The sequence below is a fragment of the Nicotiana tabacum genome, chromosome 17, assembly GCF_000715075.1.
Source record: "Nicotiana tabacum cultivar K326 chromosome 17, ASM71507v2, whole genome shotgun sequence".
NCBI classification, from domain to species: Eukaryota; Viridiplantae; Streptophyta; class Magnoliopsida; order Solanales; family Solanaceae; genus Nicotiana; species Nicotiana tabacum.
The window spans coordinates 108559529-108578040 of NC_134096.1; the positions used below are offsets into that span (position 1 = coordinate 108559529).

General features: G+C 37.4%; 1 protein-coding gene across 1 annotated transcript; it reads right to left on the reverse strand.

Moving 5' to 3' along the window:
- Positions 1-14651: 14651 nt before the first annotated feature.
- Positions 14652-18193, reverse strand: LOC107786169 (G-type lectin S-receptor-like serine/threonine-protein kinase At1g11410). The gene is made up of 7 exons (XM_016607621.2): positions 16877-18193; positions 16649-16777; positions 16303-16475; positions 15964-16174; positions 15576-15813; positions 15324-15474; positions 14652-15075 (listed from the first exon to the last, which is right to left on the reverse strand). The coding sequence occupies exons 1-7, from the start codon at positions 18159-18161 to the stop codon at positions 14767-14769; spliced, it is 2496 nt and encodes an 831-aa protein (XP_016463107.2). The 5' UTR covers positions 18162-18193; the 3' UTR covers positions 14652-14766.
- Between the last annotated feature and the right edge of the window lie 319 nt (positions 18194-18512).

Below are 18512 nucleotides of genomic sequence, written 5' to 3' on the forward strand. Positions count from 1 at the left end.
TGCCAAAATCAATATCTCTGTCGGGCGGCATGCCCGAAGATCAGCTGGAAATACATTTGGAAAATCCCTCACTACTGGACTGACTCAACTGTAGGGGTATCAATACTGACATCTCTCACATAAGCTAGATACTCATCACACCCCTTCTCAACCATTCGTTGAGCTTTTAGAAATGAAATAACTCTGTCGGGAGTATATTCTAAGGTACCTCTCCACTCAAATCGTGGTAATCCTAGCATAGCCAGCATCACGGTCTTAGCGTGACAATCAAGAATAGCATAATGGGGAGACAACCAGTCCATGCCCAAAATAATATCTAAGTCTACCATGCGGAGCAATAATAAATCGGCTCTGGTTTCAAAACTACTAAGAACAACCAAACACGACCGATACACACGGTCCACAACAAGAGAATCTCCCACAGGTGTAGACACATAAACAGGAGAACTCAAAGAATCACGGGCTACGCCCAAATACAGAGCAAAATAAGAAGACACATAGGAATAAGTGGAGCCTGGATCAAATAAAACTGACGCATCTCTATGATAGACCAAAACAATACCTGTAATGACAGAGTCAGAAACAACTACTTTTGTACGAGCAGGAAGAGCATAATATCTGGCCTGGCCTCCCCCTCTAGGGCAACCTCTACCTCCCCGACCTCTACCTCGAGTTGGCTGAGCAGATGGGGAGGTAGCTGGTGTTGAAATCATAGCCTGAGGACCCGGTGGAGCACGCGGTGGCTGAGAAGTCTGTAGAGGTACACCCCTCCTAAGTCTGGGGAAATCCCTCACCATATGGTGAGTGTCGCCATACTCAAAGCAAGCTCTCGGAGGGTGTGGCTGTTGTGACTGGCTCGGGCCAGGTCTGCCAGACTGACCGCTAAAAGCACCCCGTGCAGGAGGTGCACTAGATACTGGCGGTGCATAATAAGGCTCCTGGAGCCTAGAAGGGGCCGGAATATCACTGGCAGCTGGAAGAGATGAGTGAATGGGGTGACCCACATAGCCCCTTCCATGACGAACTGCAGCTGGGGCACGAGTATCACTATAAGTGCCAAACTCTTGAGACCTCTTGGCCTCCCTCTCCTCTCTCTCCCGAGAAAGCATACCCTCCAATCTCCTAGCAATACTCACTAACTGTTGGTAAGAAATATCTATCTCAATCTCCCGAGCCATGCTAAGCCTGATACTAGGGTGGAGTCCCTTAATAAACCGACGAACCCTCTCTCGAACTGTGGCAACCAAGGCTGGTGCATGTCAGGCCAAATCACTGAAGCAAACTGCATACTCTGATACTGTCATAGCACCCTGGCGCAACTGCTCAAACTTCGCACGCCATGCGTCTCTGAGACTCTCCCTCAAGAACATGTCCGAGAACTAAGTCCATGTAAGTGAAGTTGCCTCAGCCGGACTACCCAACTCATAAGTACGACACCACTGATAGGCTGCTCCTATAAGCTAGAATGTAGTAAAATAAACCCCACTCGACTCCGCTATGCCCATAGTACGGAGAATACGGGGACACTCCTCCAGAAAACCCTGGGCATCCTCTGACGACCAATCTACTGAAGGTAGGGGTGGTACTTCTTGTACCTTTCAAGTATGAGCTGCTCCGCCTCAGAAATTGCTGCCCTAACCTCGGGCTGAGCTGGAGCTACTAGCTACATTGGTAAAATCTCTAGAACCTGGTCGACTTGAACCCGCTGCTCTGGAGTACCGCCAATGGGAGTCTGTGCTCCTCCCCTGACCTGAGATATGGCAGGAGCAAGTGGAATCAATCCAGCCTGAGCCAAGGTGCTGAACATGCTCAAAAATTGGGCTAGAGTCTGTTGGAAGGTTGGTGCAGCAACAGGTACCTCAGGTGTCTGCCCTCTAGCTGGAGCTACTGGGGGCTCCTCTGTAGTAGCTCGTGCGGTTGCTCTCGCTGCACTACATGGACGTCCTCGGCCTCTACCCATGTCCCGGCCTCTCGCGGCTCTAGCAGGGGGCGCGGGTGCCTGGTCATCAGATCCTCCTGTACGTGTCCTTACCATCCGTGAGAGAATAAAATACATAAGTTTAGAATTTTGAAGTCAATAATTTCGCACGACAAGGAATCAAAGAAGTGTAATTTTTGTTCCTAACAGTTCTATAGCCTCCCAAAGATAAATACATACGTCTCTATACCAATCCGTGAGACTCTACTAAACTTGCTTGTGACTAACGACACCTATGAACCTAGTGCTCTGATACCAACTAGTCACGACCCAACTCTCCCTCCGTAAGACGTTGTGATGGCGCCTAGTCTGTACGACTAGGTAAGCCTAACAAAATGCAGAAATAACAAAATGGAAGTAAAACTTAACAACTAACTGCAACAGATAACTAAATAACTGGTAACAATGCCGCTTGGCTTGTACAATAACCAACACTCTAGTACCACACAGTATACCCAAAACCCGGAACACATAAGCCACAAGCTACAGAAGGAAACTAGTATCTCTATACACCAGAGTCTAATAAAAGAAGTACGGAAGGTAAATGACATAGGAGAGAATAGAGGGGGACTCCAAGGTCTGCGGACGCGGCAGATGTACCTTGAAATCTCAGTACAGTAGCAAGCACTCTCAGCTAATAGTGGGGCTGATAAGAAGCATCTGGAGAGTAGCATGAGTACACCAAAATGGTACCCAGTAAGTGCCAAGCCTAACCTCGGTAGAGTAGTGATGAGGTCAGGTCCGGGCCCTACTGGGATATAATAATAATAAGACAGATGATATAATCGAATGAAGTAAAATGGAGAAATTAATAGAAAGAATTCATAGAGAAATAACAACACAATACAATGAGATGACAACAGGGGCACTTCCGAGATACAGTCTCGTAGTCCAAAAATTAAATACTCAACAGGGGATCTCCCGAGATACCGTCTCGTAGTCCCAAAAATAAATATGTGAGGAGATCTCCCGAGGTACTGCCTCGTAGTCTCAAAAGTAAATATGCAGGAGGATCTCCCGAGGTATCACCTCGTAATCCCAAAAGTAAATATGCAAGGAGAACTCCCGAGGTACCGCCTCGTAGTCTCAAAAGTAAATGTGCAAGAGGATCTCCCGAGGTACCGCCTCATAGTCCCAAAAGTAAATATGCAGGGAGAACTCCCAAGGTACCTCCTCGTAGTCTCAAAAGTAAACACACAGCTTAACCGATAAATACAACAGTTAACAGCGAGAATTCTATAGTATAACGATCAAGGAAAAGCAGGAAAATCAACTAGACATGCTGCACATAGTTCAAATAAACAGTTAAAGCACATAGACATGTGATATTAGACTAAGCAGGATAACTACACATGCTGGTATAACTCAATTAAGATGAAAACATATTACTACTCAGTAAAAATCGGATTTTACAACAAATAGCCCATGTACGCACTCGTCACCTCACATATCACAACAGTACCAAATCCTAAGGGGATTTCCCCCCCCCAAGGTTAGGCAAGCCACTTACCTCGAACCAAGCTCAATATATCAGTAAGAATGCCCTTTCCTTGATTATCTGACTCTGAATAGCCCAAATCTAGCCAGACACAATTATATACCATAAATACAACTATAATAGACTAATCTAATTAATGAAATTAAGACTTTAATAAAAAAATTAAAAATCGTTCTAAAAAGTCGACCCAGGCCCACGTCTCGGAATTGGGTAAAAGTCACAAAATACGAACATCCAATCAACCACGAGTTCAATTGTACCAAAATTATCCAAATCCGATATCAAAATCCGAATCAAAACTCAAAAATTTATTTGAAGAACTTTCCAACTTTTTCCCAAATTTCTCAACCAAATTCCTTAATTAGATGATGAAATCAACTATAGATTAGTGGAATATAACCATAAAATGAGTTAAGAATAATTAACCCAAAGTTCTCTCTGAAAACCCCTTGAATTATCGCCTTAATCCAAGTTCTCAAAGTCCCAAAATTGAAAATGGGATAAAACCCTCGAACTTGGCCTTTTCTGCCCAGCAATTTCGCACATGTGGGCTTCCAGTCGCACCTGCGGAATTTCCATCGCAGGAGCGGAAATGACTAAGGTAACTGGAACCGCTTCTACGATCAGGTGGCCACACCTGCGGACAATGGTCCACTTCTGCGGTCTTCCTCCGCGCCTGCGGTTCCTTTAGCGCATCTGCAGACATCGTAGATATGGCATTTTCCTCGCACTTGCGACCCCTGACCAAACCTCCCAACTCTGCTTCTGCGCTCCTCGATTTGCATATGCATGTCCGCACCTGCGGTCAACCCTACCGCAAGTGCGATGACACCAGAAGCTAAAAAACTTCAGCAGTTACAAAAGTCCAATTTTCGATTCGTTAAGCATCCGTAACACATCCGAGGCCCCCGGGACGTCAATCAAACATACCAACAAGTCCTAAAACATCATACGAACTTAGCGAGCTCTCAAATCATATCAAACAACTATAAAAACGCGAATCACCCTCCAATTCAAACTTAATGAATTTTGAAACTTCAAACTTCTACAACCGATGACAAAACCTATCAAACCACGTCCGATTGACCTCAAATTTTGCACACAAGTCATATTCGACATTACGGACCTACTCCAACTTCCAGAATCAGAATCCGACCCCCATATAAAAAAGTCCACTTTCGGTCAAACTTTTCAAAAATTCAACTTTCGCCATTTCAAACCTAATTCAGCCATAGACCTCCAATTCACAATCCGGACACGCTCCGAAGTCCAAAATCATCAAACGGAGCTAACAGAACTGACGAAACTCCATACCGTAGTCATCTTCCTACAGTTCCGACTACGGTCAAAATCCTAGAACTTAAGTTTCAGCTTTAGGGACTAAGTATCCCAAGTCACTCCGAAACCACAAATAAAATCTCCCGGCAAGTCACATAAGCAGAAAAAGATACGGGAAGCAGTAAATAGAGGATCTGGCTATTACTCTCAAAATGACCGGCCGGGTCGTTACAATAGTGCAAAGATATAAAAGTTATGCCTCTTTCGATTACAAGAACAAGTAAATATAGATGCAATAATTAAATCTTCCAAAAATGATTCAAATACATAAAAATAAAGTTATAATCCACAAACAATCATTAATACACCAAATCCATCAAAACTCAAAAGGATATACTCCATAGACATGGATAAGTTCTTCACAAATAAAACTAAAATATAGGAAAACATAAATTCAATCCAAACCCGGATCTTGAGTGAGGAAGGAATGATGAAATCCTTGTGCTTGTGTTCTTCCAACTCCTTCTTAGCCTCCTTGGCCTCCTTAGGTCGAAAATGTGTCAAAAGTCCATCTAAAATGGTGTTTTGGTGTACTTAAGCAGCCCCTAAAATAAACCCCGGACGAAACTATGCTTTTTAGCGGAATTGGGAAGCCACTCTAATATTTTTGGGCTACCGCGGCACATGTCGCGCCGCCCCATGCGGCGCCGATGTGGAAAATTCTAGAACGATTCAAAATATGATTTCTGGCCACTTTTTGCACTAGCACCCCGCGGGGCGGTAGTGCAAATTGTGGCCAGAAATGAGTTTTTCAAATTTTGACATCCAGACTTGGTTTTCGACCCCGAACGTGATCCCAACTTAATTGCTTGAGCTTCTACTCAGACTTCAAAGCTCCAAATAACTCAAATTAGCTCCACAATATCTACATAACTCAGAGTCACTCCTATAAGGCATAAAACACACAATAAGTACAAAAACACTACCAATTAAAGCTCAACACAAGTAAAGTACAGTGAATTAGAGTGTAATAAATGACTAAAATACGGGATTATAGCCTACCATAAACACCCCACACTTAAACCATTGCTCGTCCTCGAGCAATCAAACTACACTTCACATTGACACTACCTTTTTAAACAACTCTCCTAACGCATCACACCAAGAATAATAAAATAGATTAAGTACAATACTGTAACATCCTTGCCTCAAGATTTGACTCAAAAGCACCACGTATTTTTTACAACCCACTCACTTGCTCTAACACAGAAGTCAATGACATTACATTTCCTTTATGAATCAAGTGCCCTCACACAACAATAGAGAGTAGTTCCACATACAATAAAGTTTAATAACAATTAAGAACTCAAAATAGGAAGAATTCACTCACTCTCAGAAGTAATACTCATGTGCTACAAAAGTTGTACCATAAGCTTGCCCGTAATGTATTACTCTACTAATTGAGCTCATTCAGTCAAGGATCAAGTAGGACTTTATTTGGTTGTAATGTAGGCTGCAAGACGGGTAGGATATATTTGGATATATTGACTACACCTCCCTAAGCACTTTAATACATACAATTGACCATTCAAAATTCCATACTTTTGTCAAACCATAACTCCACCCTTACATCAATATATGTTAACTCCCCACTTCTTTAAGCACACATACATCAAAAGTTGCCACTATCAATGAATATTTGTACAACAATGTAACTATATTTTTTTCAATTCAAGTGGCTCTTTTTTTTTCAAAACAGTGCACCTTTCTTCTTATTTCATTAGTTCCACTCAAAAGTCAACCAACACCCCACACTTTAACTTTTACAAAGTTCATAACAATTGTAAGTACTCACGAGAGGTAAAATGGGTAAGGCTTGTAATGTGGTTGCCAAAAAAATAGGATTATAGACTCAAAGGGGTTAATTAAGATACATAACAATTACGTGGGTACAACATATAACTAGCTCAACAAAGAAACGCCTATATCACTTTCAAAACTGAATAAAACTACTATTTTGCTTTGCAAACACACGAGGCATGTTCTAGACATCAAATGCAATGCACAGAATACACGAAACCGCATCACACACATGGCACATAACTCACTCAGGATAGCTATCACGACCCAAACTGTAGTGCCGCGACGGGCACCCGGTGCCTAACTCAACCAAGTACCAACGTAACGTATCCTTCTTATCATACTATCATGGATAAATAAACCGGAAAGGACATCATGAGATAACTAGAATTAAACATAAGAGAATACTCTACATGGGATGACCCAACATGATATAGAAGCTTATGCATGCAACATACGGGCCTATAAGGCCGACATGATCATTTGTATACTCAAAACATAGGCCGATAAGGTCATACATATATCCATATACATAACATCTGTCTACAAGCCTCTAAGAGTACATAAATATCATAAAGTTTGAGATATGGCCCCGCTATACCAATCAATATATGTCCAAATCATACTGACCAGATAAGCAACTCCGGAGCAAGTGGAGTGCACCAACACCTTCCGCTGAGTTGATAGCCTAATAGGAGGACTCTCAACCTATCTATCGGGACCTGCGGGCATGAAACGCCACGTCCCCAGGCAAAAGGGACGTCGGTACAAATAAAGTATCGAGTATGTAAGGCATGACAGTAGTATATAAAAGACATGAAAGAAACATGGAGTAAAGAACTCAACCTGTAATTCTGAATAGCTCTGTGAATCTTGAAAAATTTATAATATCATGCATGTGCGTATAAATGCCATACCATGCATAGGTATATGCGTACATAACATCATCAAGCCTCTGAGGGCATCCCATCATATCATCTCAGCCATTGTGGGAGAAATTATCAACGTATACCAGCTGATCAGGTGGTGGTGCGTATATAATGCCATAGCCTTTTCCCATATCCCATATACATATAATATATACGTATATAATGCCATCTAGTCATGGGTCAATGTACATGTATAAATGAACGCAATGCATAATGAAGTAAGTCAATAAGATTTCTCGGAATGTCATAAGATCAATATGCCTTCGGATAAACTTTAGCAACTTACGTATTATTCTAATACCCATGAATAGAAGATATAATAATCAGTGTTGAGTAAAAGCTAAGTCCGCAACTTAAACTAGTAGCTCGTTTATGTAAATTTGTGCAGCATCTACCCTGTAACAAGAGCCTCCTCCAATACCATATACCAACAACAATGACCAGAGAAATCTAGCAATACATAATTATCAATAACAAGACACCATATAGCAACAACAAGTCACAACTACTTCATGACGAGCTACAAGTCCAATTGGAATCCGTATACCCCATATCACCCCTTATAGACTTCTTACTTTAACTTACTAGTATCATTAATATGATAATGAAGTCATTCATCAATGATTCCAGCCTTATACCATATATTTATAACAAAGAAAATAATCCACAACTCCAATTATCCTCAATTAGCAACGTTATTCACTAGTTCATGTCTAGTCCATCCATTTAGCTTAATCAATGTCAAGATAACCTTAAGCACATGCAAGAACACAATATAAATACCTCATACAATAGCTTCAAATCGAAATCCAAGTTCTATTTAGCTTACAACAGCCCTCAATGGCAATACAACACCATAGAAGTGACTTAAGCTAATCTTCACTTCCAATCTCAAGTTTCGTATGCTACTTTCACCAATTCACTTGATAAACATAGAGACATGCAGAAACCATATCATAATCAAGTTATTTTTCCCATTTTCCAGCCATTTATAGTTCATGGAAATAACCTTTCCAAAACAGTCCATTAAAACCTACAACATCTCAAACTATTTTAAGTCTGCTCTTGTAGTATTTTGCTCAAATAATGCAACCAACATACAAATAAATTCAAGTAAATGTAGTAGGATTTTATACTCACCTTAAATAGTAGAAACAACACGAAATTTCAGCCAAGCACAGCCCACAACTATCCTCAATAACACCACAACACTATAAGTGCTGTATTATCTTCTTGAATCAACTTTTGGTGTTCAAGTTGGTGTGTAAACACTTGTAGTTTGCCTTGAAAATCTAATATATATGAAGGAGGGACTGATTATTACCTTAATCAACAAGAACAACACGAAATCTGAGGTTACTTACCTTTGAAGAACCCTCCAAAACAGCCGAAAGACGAAGAACTACGATCTAGCAAGCACCACGAGATTTCTAGCGTTGGATTCATATTTTCATCTTAGGTTCTCACCCTAGAATCATGGAGGAACTAGTTGAGAGAATTTAGGAGGATTTAGGAACTGTTTTGGACCAGAAAAAGGAGTTAAAACGACAGAGAATTGACTTAAATACAAGCTGGAATTTCCCCCGACTTTGTAGGTCCCATGGGTGCTGCTTGCGCAGTCTCGCAAAAACGCGAATACGTCTCTACTCCGATATTGTATCGATGAATGGTTTAATGAGTTATAAACTAGACTCAAATACCTTCAATTTGGTATATAATATGTCCCAAAAAGACATCATAAAGCTTACAAAATATATTTCTCAAAAAGCTTCATTACAAGGCAAATTCTTAGTCGATTCTTCCGCAATTTAAATCCGATTTTTTCCAAACTTTATATTTCATATCCAAACATCATATATAGTCATATAATGACTTTAAAATCATTTAAATCATGATTAACAAGTCTCATATTCATCTTAACTTACTTAAGATTTCGGTAAACCTTTCTTATCCTAGTAGAAGGATTTTGTCCTTTTTGAGCTTACATTAAATAATCCTATAATGACAGTGACGTCTGAAGTACGGGGTGTAACAACATGTACCCATAGAAATATTTGTCCCTGAATGATAACTCTTAAAGGTTTGCGAAAATGGGACATAACATCATTAAATCACTTTATATACTTTCAAAGAGGATCCCATTTTCAAGCTTACATCAATTGACTTACGACGTACTTTCACGTACAAAAATATGGTGTGTAATAATCGGACTCATCGAGACACTCTAGTCAGAGCAGTTAAGCAAAGTTACGATAATATAATTTAAGGTACTTATACAAGAGTCAAAAACTGAGCTTAAGCGTCACAACTAAAGCACTTACTATTCTCAAAGCATAATATAGTCAAGAGATATTGCTTTCATTAAACATCACAGCACAAGATCTCCTACTCCTACAAAAAAAATAACAACTACACCCAGTTCAAACAAAACTCTTGGAAAAGAACTATGGCACAAAGAAAAACCAGGGGGAAATTATTATACTACATAAAGAAAAATAATATAATATTTCTTTTTCTTCGACTTAATCCCTCAAGAAACCTGTCGAATGACATCCATCGTTGGGAAAAAATCAAAAATTTTAAAGTTTTCAATCAAATGAATTACAAAAAACACACATAGAAACGAAAACAAACAGTTATTTACATAGTTACATCCCCACCCCACACTTTAAATTGTGGCATGTCCCCATGACACACAAATAAAAAGCAAGAGGTAAAGAAAACTCCCCTCGACTTTTTTCGTTTTTGAGAACTTATGAACTCCACCCCTTATTATGAATGCATATTTTTGCATTCATTCACAAGATGAATCCTTGCATATTCCTGTAAATCCCCAAAAATAAAATCCACATGATCAAGGTTAGAATAAGAAAATGAATAAGAAAGGTCATGCGTGTACTCCTCTGGTAAGTGCAAGATCATTTGTTCCTCATTTTTTTCTACTAAAAATTACAATTGTGGATAGGTGGGTGAGGGTTTGAACTCTTCATGTATTGCTTCATAATCAACCAAAACCTCATTTTCAATCATTTCAGTTGAAACAGAGTCCTCTTGCAGAGTGGACAACTCTCTCTGTAGATGTTCATCATCTTGGGTAGGCTCATTCTCACCGGGTACCTCCTCCATATATTCACCATCACAATGCAATGATCTTTCTGAAAGTGTACTTATTATTTGACTCACTTGCATTATTATGTTGTTAATGGCTTTATCATCTTGTGTAAATCTCTCTTCCACCTTGTTTATGAACTTACACATAAGCTCTTCTAAACTATCATTCTCCTTTTTAGGTGGTTGTCTCATTTCGCTTTCATTCCAGTTATAATAAGGGTATTCATCCCAACCAGAGTCAGAATCGTACCCATATGAATCCTCATACATGTACGGACAAGAGACAAAGTGAGAGTGTTCAAAAGATGAACCATAGGAAGAATACCTACATGCTTGACAATCAACCCATAGATGATTTCTACTGCATTTAAAACACATAGCAGACCGCTGACAATGTTCAGCTGCTAATTCTTCAACCATTTTCTTAGGCTGGTTGTACTCCATCTTTACAATATTTAGAGTTCAGTATCAAGAATATGCTCTTCAAGATTTCTTCAACAAAAGAAATCTTGAAGAGAAGTTAACATAACAAAACTAAAAATAATAAAACTAAAAATTAAAAAACTAATTCCTCAATTAGCACTACAAACTATTTCAAACACTATTGATTTCCAATCCCCAGCAACGACGCCGAAATTTGACGAGCACAACTGCACACACTTAAATTGTGCTCGCTAGTCAAAGATAGTATAGTATAATTATCGTATCTATAGGGATTGGATTTAAACAGTATTATCGTAGTTTGTAGCTAGATTGTTATCCAGGAGGATCAACAATTGAGATTTATATAATTAATAATCTAAAATCTACAACTATTGACTAATGACAATCACAACAAAGGTAAGCAAAGAAGTTATCAAAGGGAGATATATGATTTTGACGGAATAAGTGCAAGATAATTATCTGGGATTTAACTTTAGATAATTCACTTCTAATATTCAAGCGAGTCTCTCGAATTCACGTAATTATCAGTACAAATATTTAGTAGAAACTCCTCTCTCGATTAAGTTTCAACCTCACAATATGAACCAATTTAAGCTCTGTGAAGATATGCAAGAATGCGTAGTGGATCGGTCTTTAGGAAAACTTCTTTCGATTATTCTCCTAACTAGATTTAATCAATGATTCAACTAACCTCTTTCGATTACTTAGAAGAATCTATGAACTCAACCAACAATATAGTGCAAAGATATCACAAGTTATTCCTCTTTCGATTACAAAAATAAGTGAATATAGATGCAATAATTAAATCTTTTAAAAATGATTCAAATACATAAAAATAGAGTTATAATCTACAAACAATCATCAATACACCAAATCCATCAAAACCTAAAAGGATATACTCCATAGACATGGAGAAGTTCTTCACAAATGAAACTAAAGTATAGAAAAACATAAATTCAATCCAAAACCGGATCTTGAGTGGGGAAGGAATGATGAAATCCTTGTGCTTGTGTTCTTCCAACTCCTCATTGGCCTCCTTAGGTCGAAAATGTGCAAAAAGTCCATCTAAAATGGTATTTTGGTGCATTTAAGCCACCCCCAAAATAAACCCCGGACGAAACTACCCTTTTTAGCGGAATTGGAAAGTCACTCTAACATTTTTGGGCTGCCGCGGCGCATGCCGCGCTACCCCATGCGGCGCGGGTCTGGAAAATTCCAGAACGATTCAAAATATGATTTTTGCCCACTTTTTGCACTAGCGCCCCGCACCCCGCGGAGCATGCCACAAGGCAGAAGTGTAAATTGTGGCCAGAAATGAGTTATTCAAATTTTGACATCCAGACTTAGTTTTCGACCCCCGAACGTGATCCCGGCTTAATTGCTTGAGTTTCTACTCAGACTTCAAAGCTCCAAATAGCTCAAATTAGCTCCACAACATCTGTATAACTCGGAATCACTCCTACAAGGCACAAAACACACAATAAGTGCAAAAATACTATCAATTAAAGCTTAACACAAGTAAAGTACAGTGAATTAGAGTGTAATACGCGACTAAAATACGGGATTATAGCATACCATACTACCATATGATGCCAATATGACATATAACTATACCAATTGATACCAATATAGTATATAGCTATACTAACATGGTATATAGTTGTATGGGGTCGTTCCAACAACTGCCTATAACTATAAAAACTATTATATAATACACATAATCTATGTACACCGGCACAAACAAATCCCAACACTGCAAATCATGTTCATATAAATAATTTCTTAATAGAATTTACTCAAAAAATACAACTAAAACAACCAAAAAAAATATTCCAAATATCATATAATACCAATATGACATATAACTATACCAATATAGTATACAGTTTCACTGATTAATTTTTGACAACTATATGACTATACTACTATTACATAACACACATGCATAAAGAGAAAAATAAAAAAATAGTGTACCACATATTAATATAATAAAGTATTTCAAGATATTGTACTATATTACTATTATTAAAAGAAAATCAAATAGTGTACTAATTAAATGCAGTTAATACAACCAAAAAAGGATTCAACTAACATATGATACCAATATAGTATATAACTATACTAATAGGGTATATAGTTGTACGGGGTCATTCCAACAACTGCATATAACTATAAAAACTATTACATAATACACAAAACCTATGTCCATAGGTACAAGAAAATCCAACACAACAAAACATGATCATATAAATCATTTTAGAATATAATTCACTTAAAATTCGAGCTAAAACAACCAAAAAATGTTTCAACTACCATATGATACCAATATGATATATAACTATACCAATAGGGTATACGGTTCTATTAATTAATTCCAGGCAACTATATGACTATACTACTATTACATAATACACATGCATAAAGAAAAATATCAAAACTAGTGTATCACATATTAATATAATAATGTATTTTAAAATATTGTACTATAATACTATTATCTAAAACAAACGCATAAAGAAAAAATCAAAATGATTACATAATACACATGCATAAAGAAAAATTAAAAAAATTCAACATATTGTACTATTCTATTATTACTAAAGAAAAATCAAACAATGTACCAATTAAATATAATTAATACAATCAAAACGTTCCAACTAACATATGATACCAGTATAGTATATAGCTATACCAATACGGTAAAGGGTTTAAATTTTTTTTAATTTAATTATTAAACTGAAATAATATCAGTTGTCACATAATCTAATTAACTCAAAATTTAGCCAAAACCTCAAATCAATATTTAAACCCACCCTAGTGAAAATTGGATCGAAATAACTACAACCTCAACAAACCAATTTATGCATTTCAAGCTTCAAGGTCCTTTAATAGTGAATTTTATTTTTATTATAATAAATCTCTGAAAAATTAAACTTGTGCAAGTAAAAAAATGTAATAGCATATGATAATTTAAGCTAATAAAATGACAAGCTAAAAATACTTTATGATGCAATACTAGAAGCTAATAAAAATTAGAATAAGAAATCTCAAAAAATCGTAAATTATATATTCATTCCAGATCTCAATCTCAACAAGCAATGAAAATTACAGAATTTTTAAACTTTTATTAATAAAAAATAGCTCTAGGGAATTTTTTTGTTTTTAAAAAGGAACAAAAAACTTCAAAGAAGGTGCTCAAATCTAGTAACAACCACGCCACAAACTAATTAAAGATCATTTTGAGAAAGGTTCTTTGGACACCCAATCAAATAAAGGTATAAGGGATAAGAGAAAACAAATATGGGTAGTCGGGTAATATTTTTAGTTCAAATGTGTATAAATTATGACAAAGTTTTAGATGGGTAAACACGGGAAATATTTTAATTTTCAGCATAAATTGCTCCATTAAATGAGCTGTTTTCACAATGGTCTCCCTATTTCCAAATATGAATCTCAAAAAGAAAAACATAGTACAGAAAAAAAGAACACTATATTTTTTCCAAAATAGGTGTCAAATATAATATTGAATCCAACAATTCATTCACGAATTCTGTAGAACCAAATGTTTCGGGGTCAAACCCTAGCTAATATGCATGAAACAATTATAAGTACAGTTTGATATGTATTTCAGACAATGTTATATCACTGGTAAATGCTTAACATAAACTCTAGCGACCATGAATTGTAGAAATAGACATGTCATTAACAGATGTTCCTATACTTGCTGATGAAGACGGTGTAACTGAACCATATTTCTGTGATCTGAATATAAAGCTAGGTTCTTTAGGGAAAGGAAGTTTGGTTTCATTGCACAACATGAAGACCACTTCCGACATGGTTGGTCTGTCATCTACAAATGATTGTACGCACAAAAGGCCGATGTGGATGCATCTCAAAACTTCACAAGCTTCATATGAGTCCCCTAACAATGGATCAGCAACATCTAAAGCTTTATCATTCTTCCAAGAATCCCACACCTGAAACAGAAATACCAAAATCAACATTTCCAGCAATTCCTGCTCTATAAGAGATACTATAACACCTTAAAGAAGCAACTCAAGCTAAAAATAGAAATGCTGAATATTCACAAATTTAAGAACCCAAAAAAGTATTTGTTTTGAGATTATCATTTGCAGTACTTCCATCTGTGACACGGTTTATGTCTAAGGCAATATAGGTGATTTCTTGATTTTAGTAGCATATATATGTTGTAGAATGCACTTACATATCCAGCTAAATGTTGAGATTTCTCCTGATCATACTGAGAGTTGTTCTTTCTGCCAGTAATAATCTCCAAACACAGAACCCCGAAACTGAAGACATCAGATTTCGCTGAAAAGTGTCCTACCATTGCATATTCAGGTGACATATAACCACTGCGATCAATAAAGCAACGTCAACATTTATATTTTAAAACTCAAATGAACACATCTAACAGAACTCTCACATGTGTATGCACAAAACTTGAAACACTTACTACGTTCCAACAACTCGATTTGTGTTTGCTTCAATTTGGTCAACTCCAAAAATTCTGGCCATTCCAAAGTCTGATATTTTTGGTTGCATGGAGGCATCTAGTAAAACATTGCTTGCTTTTAGATCCCTGTGTATAATTCTCAGTCTAGAGTCTTGGTGAAGATATAACATTCCTCGTGCAATCCCGTGGATGATTTCAAACCGTTTTTCCCAATCCAACAAAGACCCTTTTGTTTTATCTGGAACACAGTTTGAAAGTTTATGCATAAGCAATCCATTAGGAAAAGACAACCAGTTCAAGCAGTACTCGTTAATTAACAGTAAGCATGTAAAAACATGTATAGTTTGAAGGTCAAGTTAAGATTTCAGGTCCTGTAAACTGTTCTTACCAAAAATAAAACTATCCAAGGATTTGTTTGGCAAGTATTCATAAACTAACATCTTCTCTCCTTGTTGACTGCAACATCCTAAAAGCCTCACAAGATTTCTGTGCTGGAGTCTTGCAATTAGTGTGACTTCATTTCTGAACTCCTTTGTTCCTTGCCCTGAAGTTACTGAAAGTCTTTTGACAGCTATTACCTGTCCATCTTTCAGGTGACCCTGAAATTGAATCCAAGATTATTGTTTGGTAAACTTGGCTTAATACAACAATTTATTAAACCTAACTGCAGTCTCCTATAAGGATCATGTTGGTTGAAAGGCATTCAAACATATTTGGGAATCGTTACCTTGTATACGCTACCAAACCCTCCTTCACCAAGTTTGTTAGCAACAGAGAAGTTATCAGTTGCATTACTTATTGTGCTTAGGTCAAAGATTGAGATTTCTGTTTGTTCACTTTCATCCATGGATTCACAGGATGCTAAATTTTTGTTTAATGTATTCGGATGGCTCTTCTTATCTGCACATCAGCAAACACTGATTAGGATCTAATGCAATATGCAATTACACCACAGTTTTCATGTACCACTAAGGTAATAACATAAAGTAAGGAGAATTAAACACAATGTGGTATAGCGGCTGTTCAGATACTGAAAATATTTGACCAAGCATGGTATTGAATAATATCCTTACCTTTTATCCTTTTACTAATCACCAAAAAATATGCCAAAAATATTCCAAGAATTATTGCTGCAGCAGACCCTACTATAATTGCTGTCGCTCTTTTCCTGTGATTGTTATTTGTGTTCTTGGAGAATTGTGCTGAAAGGAATGAAAAATGAAAACTTTATATGAACACCACGGCTAGATACAACAACAACAGCCCAGTATAATCACACAATATTTAAGTTAAATCCTTACCTAAATCAGATGCAGAGACTCTGCTATAGAAATCTTGGCCCCCATCTGTAAATTGCTTTATGTCTCTCAACTCACCATACCAAGTGATACACCCACTTCCCCCTTCACTAATATTAGCACTTGCATAGGCTGTGCAGGAACAATTTTTCAGACAGAAATGTTCACATTCCTTCAACCCCATGCTTTTGTTCATCAGAGCTGCATCTATATCCGGGATTTTCACATGACTCAACTTAACAAACCCTTCACCACTGTTGCACACATTTTCATTTTTCTTCCTCAAGCATCCATGGGATCCATCTCTCAAGTACCATTGTCGGCTTAACCTCGGCTCATACCCCGGAAGGCAACTACATTCAAATTCACCCAAATTGAACAAATTGCAATTGCTAAATGCTCCACAATGTTCATAATTGTCACACGAGTCCTTAGGCGCAAACCAAAATTGCACCCATTTCTGCTCACTCTCTTGCCAAGTTACCCGGTTCAACATCCCAGATTCATTCAAGACCATTCTTGAGATTATGGAAGTATCTTTTATGTAATATGTCATGGAAACCTCGCTATCATTGTCCACATAACTGAGGCTGAAGATGAATCTTGGGCTCATTTCCGGTACACCACTCCAACCATGACCAGTCCAGGATCCTGTCCGCCATATCCTGCTATAGTTCTTATACAAGAATACTTGAGGTGTCCCATTGAACTCCATTATGTAACGATACTCTCCGGTGCCTGGGTCGTTCAATGATTTCCATGATGTTAGAAACCGGTTTAAACCTGTTTTTTTGTCTATCCCATATTTCATTGAAGGAAGTAGAGTATTGGTAGGATAATCAAAGCTTTGCCATGCAATAATATCCATTTTCGGGTCCTGAAACAACATGAAATTCCCTGAATCCCACAGCTTAGCACTGTACAAGTCTGCTCCATTCTTTGCTGAAGAAATATTTGTTTTCCAGGCTGAAACTTTCGTTTTCATGTCGAGTATAACAAGATTTCCAGTAGAGTCAATAGTAAGAATTCCAGATGTACCATTGATGGGGTTGTCTCTATTGGCAACCCAAACAACAGTTTGTTCAGGAACATTGTTGTACCAAACTCCAACATAACGTTTTCCAGGGAAATTTCCAGTAGGGCTAAAGAAACCCAAAGCAAAGGATTTTCCAGAAGAGATTAATAAATCTCCATCTTTGAGAGAGTTGTTAAAGGAGATGGTGTCTATTGAACTGCAAAATGGGACAAGAAACGAAAGAACTATTAACAACTCTTTCTTCTGACACATGGTTTCTAAAGTGAAATAACTTCTCTCTGTCTAGGTTGTTCACAGTTTAAAGTCTAGAGACATTAAATTTTGCCAGAAGTTAGATGGAAGAGGACCCCATAGTCTTAATTAAGCAACTTATTGATGAACAAAAGTGGGGACTTTACGTGAAGTTTATGATCACAATCTTTTGAGATAGTATGGTAGAAGGAGTCCAGAATCAAAATGTGGTTTTTTGGACTCTGAAGAACCAAAATGTGTGAAAAAAAATTTGGTGACCATTTTATATATAACACCCTTTTAAAGGGCGCTATACTTTAGCGGTCGTTTGCCCAATTAAGTATAGTACATTTTTAAAAAGCGTTATATTTA

Coding starts and splice junctions, on each gene's coding strand:
- LOC107786169 (XM_016607621.2), bottom strand. CDS start 18,161: ATGTGTCAGAAGAAAGAGTTGTTAATAGTTCTTTCGTTTCTTGTCCCA. Junction 16,476..16,648: donor GATTAGTAAAAGGATAAAAG/GTAAGGATATTA, acceptor GCTGATGTGCAG/ATAAGAAGAGCCATCCGAAT. Junction 16,175..16,302: donor GGTTTGGTAGCGTATACAAG/GTAACGATTCCC, acceptor ATTCAATTTCAG/GGTCACCTGAAAGATGGACA.